The following is a 21725-nucleotide window of genomic DNA, read 5'->3' on the forward strand; positions in this document are numbered from 1 at the left end:
TAGTGTGACGCCCCCACCCCAAAAAAAACATCAGCCGTCACTGCTTATAAGTCTATGGATTACAGGAGAGAAGCCCATGGAAATGTGTATATTTGACTCACTTGTGGAGTGGTCTTGCGAAAAGTATCTTCCCCTTGAATGATGCTGGTAATGACCGCTTTCTTCAGAATACTGTATTCTTCTGGCGTCAAATCAATGGACTCAATCTGCTGTTTACATGCCTGACAGTGACCACTGGAAGAAGTATGGAAGAGTCGTGAATGTTTTTTGTACATACCATAAATAAATAAGACATCCCCTGAAAATAAGCCCTAGTGTGTTTTTTGTAGCCATAATTAATATAAGACCCGGTCTTATTTTCGGGGAAACACAGTATTCTAAGGTCTCTTCAAATACTATGTTGGTTAACTAAGCCAGCCTGTCATTTAATTTTAAATGCTCTTCATTGTTGAATGAGAACCTACCATTGAAAAGGAACTCAAGTATAACAAAACAAGAACACGAGTTTCTAAGGGCCGGTTCACACCACAAAAATGCACTCCGGATACGTTCCGGATCAGTTTTTGCTTACACAACACGCAGTTCCAGTACGTTTTTGATACAATTTGCTAGGTTCCAGTACAGTTCTGTGCAGAAAAAAAATGCAGCACGCTCTATTTTATTTTTTTTGCACCGGAAACTGACTGCATAGCGTGAGCTAGAGCCAACTAGAGCCATAGGAAAACATGGAAAACACTGTGCATGCATTCTTAGTGCAGAAAAAAAAAGTGCACAGAACTGCATCTGGTGTGAACCGGCCCTTATAAATAAAAAAAGATGAAGCAACGTTTTTTTTCCTTGGGAAAAGGGAATACGAGCCAATATGCAATGTAGTGGTGAATACAGGGTGGGCCATTTATATGGATACACCTTAATAAAATGGGAATGGTTGGTGATATTAACTTCCTGTTTGTGGCACATTAGTATATGTGAGGGGGGAAACTTTTCAAGATGGGTGGTGACCATGGCGGCCATTTTGAAGGCGGCCATTTTGAATCCAACTTTTGTTTTTTCAATAGGAAGAGGGTCATGTGACACATCAAATGTATTGGGAATTTCACAAGAAAAACAATGGTGTGCTTGGTTTTAACGTAACTTTATTCTTTCATGAGTTATTTACAAGTTTCTGACCACTTATAAAATGTGTTCAATGTGCTCTCCCGTGACATGCGGCGAGTGCTACGCTGTGGGCTCTTGCTGAATGAAGCTAGGACAGCCACTGATGTTTCTTCATTAGTGACAGATTTCATGCTTCCACATTTTGGCAAATCCAACACTGAACCAGTTTGAGGAAACTTAGCAAGCAGTTTGCTAAGTGTAACATGGGAGATAGGTGGTCTCGTAGGCTGTCTTGCATTGAAATCTGCTGCAATGACCCGGTTACTGCGTTCACCAGACATCAAAACAATTTATGTCCGCTCCGCACGCGTTAACCTCGGCGACATGTCAATGGTTGTAAACATAGAGGAACTTGTAAATAACTCATGAAAGAATAAAGTTAAGTTAAAACCACACCATTGTTTTTCTTGTGAAATTCCGAATAAGTTTGATGTGTCACATGACCCTCTTCCTATTGAAAAAACAAAAGTTGGATTCAAAATGGCCGACTTCAAAATGGCCGCCATGGTCAACACCAATAGAGTGATCAGTGATAAAAATAATAATAATGCACTTTCACTGTACTAATGACACTGGGGAGGGGGTTAACATTTGGGGCAATCAAAGGGTTAATGAGCTCCTAGGGAGTACTTTCTAACTTTGTGGGGGATGTTTAGACTGGGGGAAGACAGAGATCCGTGTTCCTGCTTAGCAGAAACACAAGATCTCCATCTTGGCCTCTCACAAAACGGCGGTCTGCCTTGTTTACAACGATCGCAAAGTTGGACACAGTGGGTGTCAATCACAGCAAGAGCGGGTCGCTAGCAACAAGCACGCGCGCCCCAGACCCAGTGTCAAAAAGATTGCAAGCAGGCAAGAATCCTTTATTACGGAACATTTTAAAGGGGTTGTAAAGGTTCATTTTTAAATTTTCTAAATAGGTTCATTTAAGCTAGTGCATTGATGGTTCACTTACCTTTTCCTTCCATTTCCCTTCTAAATGTTTTTTTTTTCTTTGTCTGAATTTCTCACTTCCTGTTCCTCCTCCAGTAAGCTGTTCTAGCTGACTAACCCCCATGGATGATGGGGGAAAGCTTACTGAGGAGAAACAGGAAGTGAGAAATTCAGACAAAGAAAAAAAACATTTAGAAGTCGAAGGAAACGGTAAGTGAACCAACAATGCACTAGCTTAAAAGGAACCTATTTAGAAAATAAAAAACAAACCTTTACAACCCCTTTAATCTAAAGTTCCCTTTTAGGAAAAATTCCCCAAAAAATGGGAAAGCCCCTGTTTGTCTAGAATGCTATTGTGTAGTACAGGGTTTGACAAATTTGCTTGGAATCTAGGAGCCAGCTAAAAAAGTTAGGAGCCAGAAAACACGCCCCGTCCCGACGAGCTTGTGCGCAGAAGCGCATATGTAAACGGTGTTCAAACCACACATGTGAGGTATCGCCACGATTGGTAGAGCGAGAGCAATAATTCTAGCCCTAGTCCTCCTCTGTAACTCAAAACATGCAACCTGTAGATTTTTTTAAACGTTGCCTATGACGATTTTAAAGGGTAAAAGTTTGTCGGCATTCCACGAGCGGACGCAATTTTGAAGCGCGACATGTTGGGTATGAATTTACTCTGCGTAACATTATCTTTCATAATATTAAAAAAAATGGGGATAACTTTACTGTTGTCTTATTTTTTAATTAAAAAAAGTGTAATTTTTTCCCAAAAAAAAAACCCGCTGCGCAAAAACGGCGTGACAGAAAGTATTGCAACGATCGTCATTTTATTCTCTAGGGTGTTAGGATAAAAAATATATATAATGTTTGGGGGTTCTAATTAGAGGGAAGAAGATGGCAGTGAAAAATAGTGAAAAATGACATTAGAATTGCTGTTTAACTTGTAATGCTTAACTTGTAATACCAACGGCCACCACCAGATGGCGCCAGCTCACACATCTGGTGGTAATAACTTGTAATACCAACGGCTCACCACCAGATGTGTCGAGCCCTGGTGTAGTAGCACAGAAGGAAGCCTCTACTTTCTGCTTCTCCCAGACTTTCAAATTGAACAATGCTGCATATACAAAATTCCCTTTAGGTGAAAATTGGTACTGCAGCAAAAACTACAATATTCCTTTATATGCCATTACTTTCCTATGGAGGATCTGCAGCCCAGAATCCTCTGCGATATAAACACACTTACCTATTAGTGACTTTGGTGAGTTTCCCCCTCCAGGATTCACTGGGAATACTAAAATACATGAAAACGACTTTTCAAAATACAACTCTTTGCATTTACAATAACTTGAAATGAATATAAAAATTCTGTGCTATACACATAAACAAACAATAGCAGCCAGAACTACAATCTTAACAAAAATTGTGTGAATGAATAAAGTGAAACCGGTGCAGCACTAGGAATCAAATGTTGCGTATTGACATATCAACATAGCGTGATGTAGAAAATAAATTGTAATTAGCATATACAAAAAAGCCTCGTACACACGATCGGATTTTCCGACAGGAATTGTGTGATGACAGGCTGTTGTCGGAAAATCCGACTGTTTGTATGCTCCATTGGACAATTGTTGTCCGCCAACAAAAGTTGGATAGCATGCTTTTAGACCCCTTTCACACTGGGGCGTTTTTCAAGCGCGTTTGCGTTAAAAAAAGCGCCTGTAAAGCTCCTGAAAGAAGCTGCATCTGCAATTCCAATGTGAAAGCCTGAGTGCTTTCACACTGAGGCGCTGCGCTGGCAGGGTGTCAAAAAAAGTCCTGCAAGCAGCTTCTTTGCAGCGCTTTAGGAGCGTTGAATACACCGCTCCTAAAGCCCTCTTCCCATTGAAGGAGCTTTTTTTTAACGCCAAAGCGCCTGAAACACGCCCCGGTGTGAAAGTTGTCTTAGCGGCACTTTACCGGCGTTTTTCGGGTGCTGGTAGTGTGAAAGGGCTCTGAAAGCACTCAGGCTTTCACATTGGGATTACAGATGAGGCTTCTTTCAGGGGCTTTACAGGCTTTTTTTTAAACGCCAAAGCGCCTGAAAAACGCCCCAGTGTGAAAAGGGTCTAAAATTTTCCAAAAACAAATGTGTGTCGTCGGGGATTCTCCAATCGTGTGTACAGAAGTCCATCGGACGAAACTCCAACGTACAAACACGCATGCTTAAAAGCAATGCTAACCATAACACAACATTAACAGAAGTTGCCCAACGGGTGGCGCTAAAGAGCTGAAAAACCACATAGTTTTGTGTTTGTTGGCCAACAATTGTGTGCCTTTTGTATGCAAGACAAGTTTATGGCCTATGCCCTTCACACAAAAGTTCTACGCTTTGTCCGCAGAAAATCCGATTGTTTGTATGAGGCTTAACACCATCATCTGATTGATAGTGACTCTAAATAAAGTGCACTGCGAAAATTGTAAATCAACATTGGTAGTATAGTCCCATTGGTGATTAAAACATGAACTCATTGGTATATATTGATGGGAAGGAATTAGGGTTGTCCCGATACCGATACTAGTATCGGTATCGGGACCGATTCCGAGTATTTGCGGGAGTACTTGTACTCCCGCAAATGCCCCCGAATACTCTTTTATGGGGGGGACATGGCTGGATATGGGGGGGGGACGTGGCTGGATATGGGGGGGGACGTGGCTGCATATGGGGGGGACGTGGCTGCATATGGGGGGGACGTGGCTGGATATGGGGGGGGACGTGGCTGCATATGGGGGGGGACGTGGCTGCATATGGGGGGAGATTGCTGGATATGGGGGGGGCATGGCTGCATATGGGGGGGCATGGCTGCATATGGGGGGGGGACATGGCTGTATATGGGGGGACGTGGCTGCATATGGGGGGGACATGGCTGCATATGGGGGGGACATGGCTGCATATGTGGGGGGACATGGCTGCATATGTGGGGGGACATGGCTGCATATGTGGGGGGACATGGCTGCATATGTGGGGGGACATGGCTGCATATGTGGGGGGACGTGGCTGCATATGTGGGGGGACGTGGCTGCATATGGGGGGGGACGTGGCTGCATATGGGGGGGGACATGGCTGCATATGGGGGGACATGGCTGCATCTGTGGGGGGGACATGGCTACATCTGTGGGGGGACATGGCTGCATCTGTGGGGGGGGGACGTGGCTGCATCTGTGGGGGGGACGTGGCTGCATCTGTGGGGGGGACATGGCTGCATCTGTGGGGGGACATGGCTGCATCTGTGGGGGGGACGTGGCTGCATCTGTGGGGGGGACGTGGCTGCATCTGTGGGGGGGACGTGGCTGCATCTGTGGGGGGGACATGGCTGCATATGGGGGGGACATGGCTGCATATGTGGGGGGACATGGCTGCATCTGTGGGGGGACATGGCTGCATCTGTGGGGGGACACGGCTGCATTTGTGGGGGGACACGGCTGCATTTGTGGGGGGACACGGCTGCATTTGTGGGGGGACACGGCTGCATTTGTGGGGGAGACATTGCTGCATTTGTGGGGGAGACATTGCTGCATTTGTGGGGGACACGGCTGCATTTGTGGGGGGACATGGCTGCATTTGTGGGGGGACACGGCTGCATTTGTGGGGGACACGGCTGCATTTGTGGGGGAGACATTGCTGCATTTGTGGGGGACACGGCTGCATTTGAGGGGGGGACAAGGCTGCATTTGTGGGGGGATACGGCTGCATTTGTGGGGGGACACAGCTGCATTTGTGGGGGGACACATTTAAAAAAAAGTATCGGTATTCGGTATCGGCGAGTACTTGAAAAAAAGTATCGGTACTCGTACTCAGTCCTAAAAAAGTGGTATCGGGACAACCCTAGAAGTAATCCAGCAGTGTAGGGCTAAAGGAGTCACGGCCGTGTGTGCATCCACCACCCAGGGGAGAAGATAAATATGCTTACCAGAAGGTAACATCAATCAGGCATGTGATATCAAAGCTCTGAATAGCGAGTGGTGCAATTCCTCTTCCTCAGACAACCTGGACCCGGCATGTGAGAATATGGATCAGGATGGCAATGTCCCAGATGGTAAAAACTTCTTTCCACTAAAGAAGCGTTTTGTAGGTTTATATGACCAGCATCCATAAAAAACAACAGAAAGCCTCCACATAGTGATAAACTGTATGGTTACGGGTTTATTTACAATAAAAAGGCTTTACATTGATTCCAAGATGTATTGCAATGTATATGTTCATATGTCAATACTCAACATTTGATTTCTAGCGCTGCACTGTTTTCGCATTTACAATAACCACAAAGTGCGAGTAAGCTCTCCAAACCACACACACATATAAACATATAGTGCATACATAGACAGTGAGCTCAACAAACAAAATAAAACAGACAAGCAAGCAGCTAAATATATGGTTGAAATACAGCTATATTTACTGTTTAACCTTCCTACTTGGGAACACAGAATGCTATAAAAAAAAATAAACAGATAAAGTTGCTAACCCTTCTCCACTATATTCAAAAAGAAAAAAAAGTTTTGGCTTTAGATAATCTTTAAAGTGGTTATATAGGCTCAAGTTTTTTTTAACATTAATGGGGTTGTAAAGGTTCATGTTTTGTCATATACATAGACAAAACATGAATCAGTGCCTGACCTCAAAAAGGCACTTCTGGAAAAATAGTCAAACATTCCCACAGATGCACTCCTAAACCTTGTGGACAGCCTTTCCAGAAAAGTTGGAGCTGTTATATCTGCAAAGGGTGGGCCAACTCAGTATTGAAACCTAAGGACTAATGCCACGTACAGACGGTCATTTTTTGTGATGAAATAAAATGACATTTTTAAAAATGTCAATTAAAATGATCGTGTGTGGGCAAAATGTCATTTTATGTCTTCTGAAAAATGACAAAAAAAAAATTCGAACATGCTCGAATTTTTTGTGTCGTTTTTCAAAATGTCATTTTTTGTGTCAATGAAAATGATAGTGTGTGGGCAAAACGACGTTTTTAAACCCGCACATGCCCAGAAGCAAGTTTTGAGACGGGAGGTAAAACTACCATTCATAATGGAGTAAGCACATTCATCACGCTGTAACAGACAAAAAAGCACGAATCATCTTTTACTAAAACAGAATCAGCTAAAAGCAGCCTCAAGGCGAATAGAACTTCCCCTTTAGAGTGCCGTCACTTTGTTCATCATTTTTCAAAATGATGGTGTGTATGCTACATCGTTTTTGAAAATGAAGTTTCAAAAATGTCGTTTTTTTTCATCACTTCAAACGTCATTTTTTTTTCATCACAAAAAATGACCGTCTGTATGGGGCATAAGACTGGGATGCCATTAAAAATGTCATGTGCGTTTAAAGGCAGGTAGACCAATACTTTTGGTAATATAGTGTATCTCCAAAATCTTCTGCCTGTAAAATTGCATAGTGTGTTGCACAATGCGAATTCTATTATTAAAAGCCAAGAAGCAGTCCCAACATACAGCGAAACTCTGTCATAACTTATACAAATCCCTGGGCCAGTAATAGAGGTCCAGGTTTTGTTCATCAAAGTGGGCATACTGCAAAAGGGTTTTCAAGTCCTGGGTACCATAAAAATTGACCAAAGCCCATGAGCTGTATAGCACCCTGCAGCTAATTACACGTTGCACATTATGCTAAGGTGCTGGGCACTTAAGGCAGGATCCAGTGCCCACATCAAACATTAAAGGTAGGCCCCACATAAGTCTGGGGTACAGTCCCCAATGTACACACAAAGAGTCACTGATCTGGAAACTGATAGATAGCCAGGGCAATAAGTAATTAGATCATGATAGAAGGAATCAAATTGAATGGTTTTGAAAGAGAAATACTTCATTAGAGGAGAACAGACCCATCACATAAGGACACTAGAACAAAAATGGACGTCTTATGGAGTGGGCAGGGTTATAGGAGTGGGCACTAGGAGAGGCCCTAGCTTGTTTTTGCCAGTGTCTAATCACCTGAAAGGAGCCTTCATATAACCCATTGGCGTGGAATGCAAGTCCATGCCCATGGGTGGACTTGTACGAATAAATTTGAATCATACCCTAAACATAACTAGCTAAAGCTACCTAAAAATGTTCCCTTACCTCTCCTAACACCTTTGCTGACCAACCTTTGTAAAAAAGATGCATATGCTTGCCTATTTTCGGCCTGCTCAAGTTATCTAGCTCCTATATCAGCCAGTGGCGGCTGGGATGGATCGCCAACACAAACTGGGCCTTGAGAGCCTATGGGTGATATCACGGTTCTCAGCCGTTGTTGAGCCCTTTCTCCTCTCCCCTGCAGCCACCCCTGGCTGGCACAGCTGATCACATGACCAGATCAGAGAGGGCTAAAAATAGGTAAGTATATACATTTTTTTTTTTTTTACACAGGTTAGTCAGCAAAGGTGTAATAAAGAGAAATTTTTAAGGTCCCTTTCACATGAAGGGTTCAATCATGTCCGCCTGTCAGGTTTTAAGGCAGGCCTGATCGGACGGTCCATTCACCCCTTTGGACCGGCAGGTGTAAACGGACTACGAACTTGTGTCTGTTTACATCTGCCTACCTCCGGTCCACTGAAAAAAAACAGAAGGTGATTTGTCTTCATCTTGGCAGATCAGAGGGCAGTCAGATGTAAACGGACAGCGGAGTCTGTTTACTCCCACCTGCCCAAAGAGCAGAGCGGACTCTGTCGGTGTCCACTTTGCATAAAGTGAGCAGAAGTGGATGTGTCATCTGCCCGCTCAGCTGTGATCAGCAGGGTATCAGCAGACAGATCCCTTGTTGATCTCAATAGTATCCATCCAGTGTGAAAGGAGCCTATGACTAGTTAGGTTTAGGCTGGAATACTACTTTAAAGCGAAGGTCAACCCAAATGTATTTTTTTTTTTTTTTTTAAAAGCCAGCAGCTACAAATACTGCAGCTGCTGACTTTTAAAATATGGACACTTACCTGTCCAGGGTGCCCACAATGTCGGCAACCGAGGCTGAGCAATCGCTAGTCTCTCGGCTGCCCCTGCCGTCTTCCTCGGTGAGGGAATCAGGAAGTGAAGCGTTGCGGCTTCACTGCCCGGTTCCCTACTGCGCGAGTAGCGCGGCGCGCCCTCACTGGTCCCCGCTCTCTCCTGGGACCAGTGTGTTTCCCAGGAGACAGCGGCGTGACTCCCACGGGAGTCTATGCCCGGAAGTGGGTGCAAATACCTGAGGGGAGGAGGGTTTCGAAAAGAGGAAGTTCCATTTTTGGGTGGATCTCCGCTTTTAGATATTTTTTTAAAGTAGAGTGGGTAAGAACCTCTTTCAGGGTTCCATTGTCATCTGTGTGTCCATTGTGAAGATCTTCTTACTTCTAGTCTGAAGTCAACAGATCAAGAAATAAGTTGAAATCTCCCCTACAAAGATACAAGCGGAAATACAAATGTTTAAGTGTTTAAAACCCTTCCCTACTCTAACCAAAAATTAGTTTTTGATGGAGATGTGCATTAAGTTGGAATTTCGCTTTAGCAAGTGGCCTTACCTTTCAAACCAAGATTTTATACTTTTCATCAATACTTCTCCAGGATAGATTTGGTTTTGCCTAAAATAACTCAAAATGGAGATCAGCCGTTTTCTGTGATCATCGTCCTGCAAATCTTGAGGGGCATCAAAAAGACTCAAAATTGCAGCCTCAGGAACCAGCATATTTTTCTGTATCATTTCATCGTACAGCGTCCAAGCAAGGGCACCTTCTTGGTTTTCAATGGCAGCCTTAACACAGTCTGCATAGTTGCGGGCAGAAACAGGCCCTACCTTCTTCATAGTCTCTAGAATATCTATTGACTCCCTCCAGCGATCTGTTTTGCCCAAACCCCTAATAATCAAACTATTGGCTCCAGTATCGAAAGACTGAAATTTCCTTTTCATGATATCATAGACATCACAAACCTCGTCTACCTGATTCCGCTGCACACACAACAGCAAATACTTCACAAGTATCCGATAGCTGATGTCGCCATTTTCTTCTGCCACAAAAGACAAAAGAGATTTGGCGATGTTGAGATCGGTGTCCATTTTAATCATCTGTTCAATCACCCGCTCTTCATAGTTGTTTGTGAAGGAACATTCTTCTTTCAGTTTCCTCCAGCCATCAGATCCTAGGGGCTCCGTGGGTAAAGGAAATCGCATTCTATTTAAAGGGGTACGATCCTGCTTTGCTGAAGGCGGTTCTTCATCTTTATTCCTGACAGCCCTTCTTTTGGATGAACCCGCTGAAAATATTGATGTCCCCCTCCCAGGCTCATTGCTTCTAGTCTGTTTTAAGCCTTTTGCATAGAAGACATCCTCATCTATATGAGCATTCACACTGCATGATGTACTTATATTATGTGAAGGGCTGTGCAATCTGGTCAGGTCAGGAACAAAGACAGCAGCAGCAGCAGCCTGGCACATGGAGCCTTTGCTTACACCAATCTGTCTGTGCACAGCCCTGCAAAACACATGTAATGACAACATGGTGCAGCACTGATCAGCCCTCTCTGCTTCCCTACTGACTACTAGCAGACACAATGGTTCTTATAGTTACTAAGAGACCATACACTCATCTCATTTCAATAACTCATACCCAATACTAAGAACTAGTTCGTCTTCTTCAAATCACATGGAGCTGTCAGACACTCACTACCACCTCAAAGGCGAACAGAGGAGTAAAAATATATTATTGTCTCCAGGAGCGGCGCCATTTTCCCGTAGTATGCACCTTGCTTTCTATACACTTGGTCTACAAAAAAATGGCTCCCTGGTTGAATCATAAAGCGCACGGAAATGAAGACATAGTCGTACAGCGGTGATTTCTTGTAAGTGTAAGTTAAACTACTGTTTAGAGCGGAAGTGACGTTTTGTATTGAACTGTTGGAAAGAACTGGTTGTTATGTTTTATAGTAACCGGGTTTATACGGAGTATGAGGCAGCGGGAGGACAGTGAAAGGTGACGGGACGTGTGGTCTGCCAATGGAGTGCTGACAGGGGGAGACGTATAATGTGTACCAGAGAACCAGAGGGATTCCAACTGCTGGAGAGAACACTGGTGTGTGATTAAAGGCCTCATTATTAGGAAGAAAAGAGAAAGTGAGTATTTATAATTGTATCTGCAGTCATGGCTGACATTGTGCCTTTGTTATTATGCTTCATAGCAGTATACCCGCAACATGAGATGAGGGCACTACTAGTCTCAGGAGATTTGGTGATGTGAGGACTCAAATCTTCTCCCACCCCTCCCCCACCTCTGCGCTTCCTCTCCTTCCTCGACTCGCCCCTGTTCCTCGACTCGCCCCTGCGCCGCCCCTGTTCCTCGACTCGCCCCTGCGCCGCCCATGTTCCTCAACTCGCCCCTGCGCCGCCCATGTTCCTCGACTCGCCCCTGCGCCGCCCATGTTCCTCGACTCGCCCCTGCCCCGCCCATGTTCCTCGACTCGCCCCTGCGCCGCCCATGTTCCTCGACTCGCCCCTGCGCCGCCCCTGTTCCTCGACTCGCCCCTGCGCCGCCCCTGTTCCTCGACTTGCCCCTGCGCCGCCCCTGTTCCTCGACTTGCCCCTGCGCCGCCCCTGTTCCTCGACTTGCCCCTGCGCCGCCCCTGTTCCTCGACTCGCCCCTGCTCCTCGAGCCGCCCCTGTTCCTCGACTCGCCCCTGCGCCGCCCCTGTTCCTCGACTCGCCCCTGCACTGTTTCTCGACTCGCCCCTGCGCCGCCCCTGTTCCTCGACCTGCCCCAGCGCCGCCCCTGTTCCTCGACTCGCCCCTGCGCTTCCCCCTCCTGTTTATTGACCCGCCCCTGTTCCTCGACTCGCCCCTGTTCCTCGACTCGCCCCTGCGCCCTCCCCCTCCTGTTTATTGACCCGCCCCTGTTCCTCGACTCGCCCCTGCGCCGCCCCTGTTCCTCGCCCTTGCGCTGCCCCTGTTCCTCGACTCGCCCCAGCTCCGCCCCTGTTCCTCGACTCGCCCCAGCTCCGCCCCTGTTCCTCGACTCGCCCTTGCGTTGTTCCTCGACTCACCCCTGCATTGTTCCTCGACTCGCCCCTGTTCCTCAAACTGCCTCAGCTCCGCCCCTGTTCCTTGACTCGCCCCTGTTCCTCGAACTGCCCCAGCGCCGCCCCTGTTCCTCGACTCGCCCCCTGCGCTCCCCCCTCCTGTTTATCGACTCGCCCCCTGCGCTCCCCCCCCTCCTGTTTATCGACTCGCCCCCCCCCCCCCCCTCCTGTTTATTGACTCGCCCCCTGCACTCCCCCCTTCTGTTCCGCGCTCCCCCCCCTCCTGTTCATCGACTCGCCCCCTGCGCTCCCACCCTCCTGTTCATCTACTCCCCCCTCCTGTTTATTGACTCGCCCCCTGCACTCCTCCCCTTCTGTTCCTCGACTCGCGCCCTGCGCCCCACCCTTCTGTTCCTCGACCTGCCCCAGCGCCGCCCCTGTTCCTCGACTCGCCCCTGTTCCTCGACTCGCCCCTGCGCTTCCCCCTCCTGTTCATCGACTCGCCCCTGCGCCCTCCCCCTCCTGTTTATTGACCTGTTCCTCGACTCGCCCCTGCGCCGCCCCTGTTCCTCGCCCTTGCGCTGCCCCTGTTCCTCGACTCGCCCCAGCTCCGCCCCTGTTCCTCGACTCGCCCTTGCGTTGTTCCTCGACTCACCCCTGCATTGTTCCTCGACTCGCCCCTGTTCCTCGACCTGCCTCAGCTCCGCCCCTGTTCCTTGACTCGCCCCTGTTCCTCGAACTGCCCCAGCGCCGCCCCTGTTCCTCGACTCGCCCCCTGCGCTCCCCCCCTCCTGTTTATCGACTCGCCCCCTGCGCTCCCCCCCTCCTGTTTATCGACTCGCTCCCCCCCTCCTGTTTATTGACTCGCCCCCTGCACTCCCCCCTTCTGTTCCGCGCTCCCCCCCCTCCTGTTCATCGACTCGCCCCCTGCGCTCCCCCCCTCCTGTTCATCGATTCGCCCCCTGCGCTCCCACCCTCCTGTTCATCTACTCCCCCCTCCTGTTTATTGACTCGCCCCCTGCACTCCTCCCCTTCTGTTCCTCGACTCGCCCCCTGCGCCCCACCCTTCTGTTCCTCGACTCGCCCCTGTGCGCTCCCCCATGCCTCGACTTGCCCCTATGTAAAGCGCTCTGCAACCTATTGGCGCTATTTAAATCCTTAATAATAATAATAACAATAATAATAATAAACAAAAAAATACTGGAATATGATTATTTTCTCTCCAGAGCTGCACTGGATTTTGCACTCCAATTTTAATCCCCCCCCCCCCCCCCTTGTATTTGATCACATGACAGATGTTGGTTCAGATTTTATTTCAATGTTTTTGGGTCCATCACAATAAAAAGTGAACACTAAACGTCTCGATTTGTATAATTATATATTTATATCCTGTCTGTAGAAAATGACCACATCTACAATGGATTGGAAGAAAAGTCTAAAAGAAAAACTGGAACGGGATAACAAAGGTATTACTAAAGTACAAATAGTCATTTGTTATACATTGTGGCAATCCATTTTATAATCTAGCCAGGAACATTTTACTGAGCCCCATATAAATAATTACACACGATGTGCATAAATACTACAACTGAACATCTGGCAAACAGCTAAATACATAGTGGACTTATACATATACTAACTTTTTTTTATATGCCAAAGGATTTGTAATTGTTTTTCCAATTTTATGATCCAAAAAGCAAAGCCAGGTTAGGGACCTCACTTTCCTGTACTATCGGTAAACGACACAGAAAGGTCATTAACCGGCTGAACTCCTGGCAAACGGCTAAGCACAACCGTTTTACAAGCCAATACATTTGTTCAGCCAGGCCTATTGTCTAGTCTTCCCTGCCAGACAGCATACACAGGTCATCAACCTGCTCCCATCGTATGACTGGACAATGACGGAGGTGTAGCACACTGATAAGAATTCTTCTCTTTTAGGCACGTTCATCCCTGCACAAAGCAAAATAGCCTTAATTGTCTCTCAATGCCGACCCTCTTTTCTCTTTCAATGTGGGGGTTAATATTGATATAGATTTTGTGTAAAATATATTTTAGAGATTTATTCAATTTTACATATGCATTGATTTGTGTTTTTTTATAGCTACATGAAGTTTGAGTGTTTAAAAAACTCCTTTTCATCAAAATTTTTAGCATAATGGGGGTTATTTACGAAAGGCAAATCCACTGAGCACTTGGAAGTGCAGTCGCTGTAGATCCGAGGGAGACATGCAAGGAAAATAAAATAAACAGCATTTTAGCTTGCACATGATTGGATAATAAAATCAGCAGAGATTCCCCTCATTTCAGATCTTCCCCTCAGATCTACAGTAAGGATGAGCTCTGGCGTGTTCGCATGCTACACGTGCAGAGCCCGCCAGGAAGTGTGCACGGCGCTGCGCTAATCACAGCCAGGGAGACATTGTCCCGATGCTCGGCTGCAGAGATCGGGAAATGGCTCCCTGGCTGTGAATAGCGCAGCGCCGTGCACACTTCCTGGCGGGCTCTGCACGTGTAGCATGCAAACACGCCAGAGCTCATCCTTAATCTACAGTGACTGCACTTCCAAGTGCACTTGCAGGGTGGGGCCCTCTGTGTTTTTTTTTTTTTTCTTTGTTGTCCATTTTTGAGCAAATAGTAGATCCTCCCCCAACTGATTGCTAGCTTAGAAAAAAAAATATCCTTGTTATCTATGTAAAGCAGCGGCCACATGATGCTCCAGTCTTCCCTTTCCTATTTGTTTACATGGTACATGAGGGGGGACCATCTTGGTTGTGCATGTCAAGGCTGTGTGATGTGGACACTTCTGTCCAATGATGGGTTCTCTCAGGATCCAGAAGAGAAGTCATCTCAGCGCAGGGGGAAGGGTTCTCTCAGGATCCAGAAGAGAAGTGATCTCAGTGCAGGGGGAAGGGTTCTCTCAGGATCCAGAAGAGAAGTGATCTCAGTGCAGGGGGACTGTAGGAAATGGGCTGGTGAAATAAACAGCACAGGTGAAGGAATCTTCCCTGTCGGCTATTGTATTTAAGCAGGAGCATGGCTGCCTGGAAAAAGTAACAGCATCTGATAGGATGCATTAATTGATCAACCAACCATTTTTCAGCAAGCTCTTGACTTTTTTTTTGGGGGGGGGGGGGTAAAGGGGTTGCAAAGGTTTGTTTTGTTTTTAACCACTTAAGACCCGGACCATTATGCAGGTAAAGGACCTTGCCCCTTTTTGCGATTCGGCCCTGCTTTCGCTTTAACTGACAATTGCGATGTGGCTCCCAAACAAAATTTACGTCCTTTTTTTTTCTACAAATAGAGCTTTCTTTTGGTGGTATTTGATCACCTCTGAGATTTTTATTTTTTGCGCTATAAACAAAAATAAAGCGACAATTTTTAAAAAAATTCAATATTTTTTACTTTTTGCTATAATAAATATCCCCAAAAAAGATATAAAAAAAAAAAGTGTTTTTTCCCCTCAGTTTAGGCCGATATGTATTCTTCTACTTATTTTTGGTAAAAAAAAATCTTCAGCTCTGTGACCCGGTCGCGGGACATCGGCGGCGATCGGGTCACGGAGAACAGGACCAGGTCGTGAGCGCGACCCACGGCTGGGCTCTTAAAGGCACATGCTTGTGCCCTTCTGACGATGTATATCGGCGTGAAGGGGTCCTTAAGCGGTTAATAACAATAATAAACATGTTATACTTAAGGGTTTTTCACAGAGCAGCCCCGATACTCCTCTTCTGGGGTGCCCCACCGGTCCCTGCCCCTCCTCTTCATCAGGTGCCCCCACGAAAAGATGCTTTCCATGAGGGCTCCTGTACAAGCGCGCTCCTGAGTCAACAGGGGTACAACAAGGTAAACAACTACACCACTCAGTAGTGGGTTCATAGTAAAGTTGAGCACACTCAAGGTCGATGAAATAATCAAAATCGTAATGAATTCTATTTGAGATTAACATCTTATATGAATGGATATGTAAAAGGCAGTCTCTCTTCTTCCCATCCAGTCACTGCAAGAAGAGGAACTAACGATCCTTTCCCTTCCAAAATATTCATCATCAGCATGCAGTGATGTCACAAGCTCTTTTTATCTTGAAATTTACCTTTGCTGAGCCGTGTGGTTCTGACAGGGCCACCAATGGCTCAAATTTTGTCTGATTCCTGCTGAATTTGTGACATTTGAGCCATGTATGGCCAGCGTAACAGTGTCTCCCAGTAGGTGCCCTAAGACAAACAGTCAGCACTTGGCCTTTTCACACAACAGTAGGCTCCCACAGCAGAGAGAGAACCCTGAGCATTTGCAGGCCTTGCTCTCTGCTTACCATCTTATATTTGATTAGGTCTCTGTAATTGAAATCCATTACTGTTTGCAGTCTGGAATAATACCAACAATGCACCTGGTAGCCAGAGACCAAGTCATGTTTGCCTAAACTGTATGTGACCTGATTAACTCAGTATTTATTATTTAAAGCATGGAAGAAGCAGATTTTTATTTTAAATAATTTTGTAATCTGTTAACATTGTAATCTGCTAGTTTTATATGTAGACCTACATTTCATTTAGTGACAATTATGTTTTTTTCTTTGTTTAACAAGAAGCTTTTCTTTTTGTCAGCTAGAAGAAGTGAGGAGGAGATGAAGGATGAAGAAATGGCCCTGTTTACTAAATTTTACTCTGAGTGGAAAGGATGCCAGAAGGGGTCAAATTCCCAGAACATCCCTCGATTCTACTACAGGGTGAGAAAATGTACCTGCCAGCATGGAAGAATACTTAAAGGGGTTGTAAAGGTTTGGTTTTTATTTTCTAAATGGGTTCCTTTAAGCTATTGCATTGTTGCAGTGTCTCCCAGCAGGGATGTAGCCCCAAGGGAGGGGGCGAGCACGCTGACTAACCCCCAGCCAGAACGGCTCAGATGATGGGGGCAAGCTTACTGAGGAGAAACAGGAAGTGAGATATTCAGACAAAGCAAAAAAAAAAAAATTAAGAGGGGAAATCGAAGGAAAATAAAAGCGAACCAACAATGCACTAGCTTAACCACTTGCTGACGGCCGTACGACTTTGTACGGCCTCAGCGCGGCTCCCAATCCCTAACAGGCCGTCTTTTTACGGCCTCCCCTTTTCGCGTTCCCCGCGCGCGCTCCCGAGCGCGCAGCGGGGAACTGCTGTGCTGGCCGTGTCCCTTGGACACAGCCAGTCACAGATCGCCGTGAACGGCCAATCGGAGCGGCCGTTTCCTAGGCGATCTGTGCGGCCAATGAGAGATGATCTCATATGTTTACATATGAGATCATCTCTCATTCCCGGCTCTCGCAGACAGCGGTGCTGTCAGGGGAGAGAGGAGACGGATCTGTGTCTCTTGTACATAGAGACACGGATCGGTCACCCCCCCAGTCACCCCCCCTCCCCCACAGTTAGAACACTAATTAGGGTACACATTTAACCCCTTCCTCACCCCCTAGTGTTAACCCCTTCCCTGCCAGTCACATTTATACAGTAATTAGTGCATATTTATAGCACTGATTGCAGTATAAATGTGAATGGCGCCAAAAATGTGTCAAAAGTGTCCGATGTGTCCGCCATAACGTCGCAGTCCCAATAAAAATCGCAGATCGCCGCCATTTCTAGTAAAAAAAAAGCATTTATACAGTAATTAGTGCATATTTATAGCACTGATTGCAGTATAAATGTGAATGGCGCCAAAAATGTGTCAAAAGTGTCCGATGTGTCCGCCATAACGTCGCAGTCCCAATAAAAATCGCAGATCGCCGCCTTTTCTAGTAAAAAAAAAAAAATTTATACAGTAATTAGTGCATATTTATAGCACTGATTGCAGTATAAATGTGAATGGCGCCAAAAATGTGTCAAAAGTGTCCGATGTGTCCGCCATAACGTCGCAGTCCCAATAAAAATCGCAGATCGACGCCATTTCTAGTAAAAAAAAAAAAAATAATAATTCTGTCCCTTATTTTGTAGGCGCTATAACTTTTGCGCAAACCAGTCGCTTATTGCGATTTTTTTTTTTTTTTTTTTACTAAAAATATGTAGAATACGTATCGGCCTAGACTGAGGATAAAAAAAAATGTAAAAAAAAAAAATTGAGCTATTTATTATAGCAACAAAGTAAAAATATTTTATTTTTTTTCAAAATTGTCGCTCTATTTTTGTTTATAGCGCAAAAAATAAAAACCGCAGAGGTGATCAAATACCACCAAAAGAAAGCTCTATTTGTGGGGAAAAAAGGACGTTAATTTTGTTTGGGAGCCACGTCGCACGACCGCGCAATTGTCAGTTAAAGCGACGCAGTGCCGAATCGCAAAAAGTCCTCTGGTCAGGAAGGGGTTTAAGTGCCCAGTAAGGAAGTGGTTAAAGGTACCCATTTAGAAAATAAAAAACAAACCTTTACATCCCCTTTAACATGCATAACATTTTGTTATGTTACAGTACTATTACCAAATGGATTAAATTCATGATTTTCTTCAAAAGTCTACAAACAATACCATACAAGGACAACGTGAAAGAAGTTTTTTTGAAATGTTTGCAAATTTATAAAAAAAATAAACGAAAAAACTCCCATGTACAGAAGTATTCACAACCTTTGCTCAATACTTTATAGAGGAAAACTTGGACATCCGCACTCCAAAAAACTTTCCTTTTATTAAAACTGGTCACAAAAAATAAATGCCACAGCAAAAAATAGAACAGAATTACTGACGCGTTTCACACTGTAGCCCAGTGCTTAATCAGCTATGATTAAGCACTGGGCTACAGTGTGAAACGCGTCAGCTTCTGTTCTATTTTTTGCTGTGGCATGTATTTTTTGTGACCAGTTTTAATAAAAGGAACGTTTTTTGGAGTGCGGCTGTCCAAGTTTTCCTCTATAATCTTGCATTGCATTTCCGGCACCCATGGTTTGGATCCAGTGAGAAGGCTCTTTGGTTACATCTGAGCGGTTACTTTTCTTTGCTCAATACTTTGTTGAAGCATATTTGGCACCAATTGCAGCCTCAAGTCTTTCTGAGTATGATGCTACAAGCTTGGCACACCTATTTTTGGGCAATTTCTCCCATTCTTTGCAGTACCTCTCAAGCTCCATCAGGTTGGATGGGGAGCGTCTGAGCACAGCCATTTTTAGATCTCTCCAGAGATGTTCAAATTGGGTTCAAGTCTGTGCTCTGGCACTCGAGGACATTCAGAGTTGTCCCTTAGCCAATACTTTGTTTTCTTGGCTGTATGCTTGGGGTCATTGTCTTGTTGGAAGATAAACCTTCCCCCCCCAGTCTGAAGTCCAGAGCGCTCTGGAGCAGGTTTTCATAAAGGATATTTCTATACATTGCTGCATTCATCTTTCCTTCAATCCTGAATAGTCTCCCAGTTCCTACAGCTGAAAAATTTCCCCACAGCACAATGCTGCCACCACCATGCTTCACTGTAGGGATGGTATTGTCCAGGGGGTGATTAGTAAGGATGAGCTCCAGCGTGTTCGCATAGTACATGTGCAGAGCCCACCAGGAAGTGTGCACGGCGCTGCGCTAATCACAGCCAGGGAGACCTTTCCCGATCTCTGCAGCCGAGCATAGAGGAAATGTCTCCCTGGCTGTGATTAGCACAGCGCCGTGCAGACTTCCTGGCGGGCTCTGCACGTGTACTTTGCGAACACGCTGGAGCTCATCCTTAGTGATTAGTGCCTGGTTTCCTCCAGACGTGACGCTTGCAATTCAGACCAAAGACTTCAATCTTTGTTTCATCAGACCAAAGAATTTTGTTTCTCGTGGTCTGAGAGTCCTTCAGGTGCCTTTTGGCAAACTCCAGGTGGACTGTCATGTTCCTTTTACAGAGGAGTGGCTTCCGTCTGGCCATACAGGCCTGATTGGTGGAGTGCTGCAGAGATGGTGGTTTTTCTGGAAGGTTCTCCTCTCTCCACAGAGAAAGCTGGAGCTCTGCCAGAGTGACCATCGTGTTCTTGGTCACCTCCCTGAGTATGGCCCTTCTCCCCCGATCTCTGTTTGGCCGGGCGGCCCACTCTAGGAAGAGTCCTGGTGGTTCCAAACTTCTTCCATTTACGGATGATGGAGGCCACTGTGCTCATTGGGACCTTCAATGCTGCAGAAATGTTTCTTTACCTTTCCCCAGATCTGTGCCTCCATACAATACTGTCTTGGAGGTCTACAGACAATTCCTTGGACTTCTTGGCTTGGTTTGTGCTCTGACATGCACTGTTAACTGTAGGACCTTGTATAGGCAGGTGTGTGTCTTTCCAAATCATGTCCAATCAACTGAATTTACCACAGGTGGACTTCAAGTTGTAGAAACATCTCAAGGATGATCAGTGGAAACAGGACGCACCTGAGCTCAATTTGAGTGTCATGGCAAAGGCTGTGAATACTTATGTAGATGGAAGTTTTTTTTGTTTTGTTTTTTTATTATTTTAATAAATTTGCAAAGATTTCAAACAAACTTCTTTCACGTTGTCATTATGAGGTATTGTTTGTAGAATTTTGAGGAAAATAATGAATTTAATCAATTTTGAAATAAGGCTGTAGTACACCAGTCCTATTTTATTAATCATTCGACATGTGCCTGGCTACTAAAAGAATGGGAACCCCATCTATGTTTTTTTTAACAGAACTTGTGTATTGAGCCGTTTACTGGTAGTTCTATTTTTAAAAGTGATAACTATTTAGTACAGTTGTTGATCAGCCACTGTTTTGCCATGCAGTTACCAGCAGAAGATGAGGTGTTACAGCAGAAGCTACGAGAAGAGTCACGAGCTGTATTTCTGCAGAGGAAGAGTCGAGAATTGCTAGATAATGAGGAGCTACAGGTGAGAAGTGTTGTTAAGGGTTTTTTGCAGCTTTACAGTGAACTTGTCAGCTTGGTATTTGCTAGAATCTGCACTTGCCTTTAGTTTTTTTTTCTTTTCAAGGATGTCGATTATGTCTATTAAAGGGGTGGTTCACCCTAAAAACTACTTTTTCTTATTCCACTGCCCCCCCACATTACAATACGATTAAGGCTCTTATTATTTTTTTCATGCTGTACATACCTTAGTACAGCATATTCATCCGGGTTGCGAGTCCCGCGGGAGTGGGCGTTCCTCACATGCTGGTGATTGACGTTTTGCCCAAAAACGAGCTCCCCCCCGTCGCGTAAGCCGCGTCACGGTTGGCGAAAGGAGCCGAACGGCGAGTCGGCGCTATACTGCGCATGCGCATCGCCGTTCGGCTCCTTTCGCCAATCGTGACGCGGCTTACGCGGCGGGGGGGAGCTAGTTTTTGGGCAAAACGTCAATCGCACACATGTGAGGAACGCCCACTCCCGCGGGACTCTCAACCCGGATGCACGGGTGAATATGCTGTACTAAGGTATGTACAGCATGAAAAAAATAATAAGAGCCTTAATCGGATTGTAATGTGGGGGGGCAGTGGAATAAGAAAAAGTAGTTTTAGGGTGAACCACCGCTTTAACCAATATATGATTAAAGACTGAACCCTGTCACTAATCCCAACTCCTGTCTGTCTGGTCACAAACGTTCAGGCGTTTGATAGCCAACATGCATTAGGAAATTTTACAAAAGAATAGAGATTACTTTGAGATGGTATTTCTCCTACAGAATTGAAGTGTCAACTGTACTGTATC

At 45.5% G+C, this 21725-nt stretch overlaps 2 protein-coding genes across 2 annotated transcripts in view; one reads left to right on the plus strand and one right to left on the minus strand.

The window, feature by feature from the left end:
* The window catches only part of LOC120920533 (protein only RNase P catalytic subunit), a 115537-nt gene extending 104750 nt beyond the window's left edge, over positions 1 to 10787 (minus strand). Inside the window, exons 1-3 of the mRNA XM_040332665.1 lie at positions 9615 to 10787; positions 3338 to 3385; positions 102 to 234 (exon numbers count right to left, since the gene is read on the minus strand). Coding sequence (XP_040188599.1) covers positions 102 to 234; positions 3338 to 3385; positions 9615 to 10588 — 1155 coding nt within the window. The 5' untranslated portion in view covers positions 10589 to 10787. The remainder of the gene's footprint in view (positions 1 to 101; positions 235 to 3337; positions 3386 to 9614) is intronic.
* A 169-nt stretch (positions 10788 to 10956) lies between these two features.
* The window catches only part of PPP2R3C (protein phosphatase 2 regulatory subunit B''gamma), a 35110-nt gene continuing 24341 nt past the window's right edge, over positions 10957 to 21725 (plus strand). Inside the window, exons 1-4 of the mRNA XM_040332667.1 lie at positions 10957 to 11200; positions 13499 to 13565; positions 16704 to 16825; positions 20806 to 20910. Coding sequence (XP_040188601.1) covers positions 13502 to 13565; positions 16704 to 16825; positions 20806 to 20910 — 291 coding nt within the window. The 5' untranslated portion in view covers positions 10957 to 11200; positions 13499 to 13501. The remainder of the gene's footprint in view (positions 11201 to 13498; positions 13566 to 16703; positions 16826 to 20805; positions 20911 to 21725) is intronic.

This window comes from Rana temporaria, chromosome 13 (assembly GCF_905171775.1).
Source record: "Rana temporaria chromosome 13, aRanTem1.1, whole genome shotgun sequence".
Classification (NCBI taxonomy): domain Eukaryota; kingdom Metazoa; phylum Chordata; class Amphibia; order Anura; family Ranidae; genus Rana; species Rana temporaria.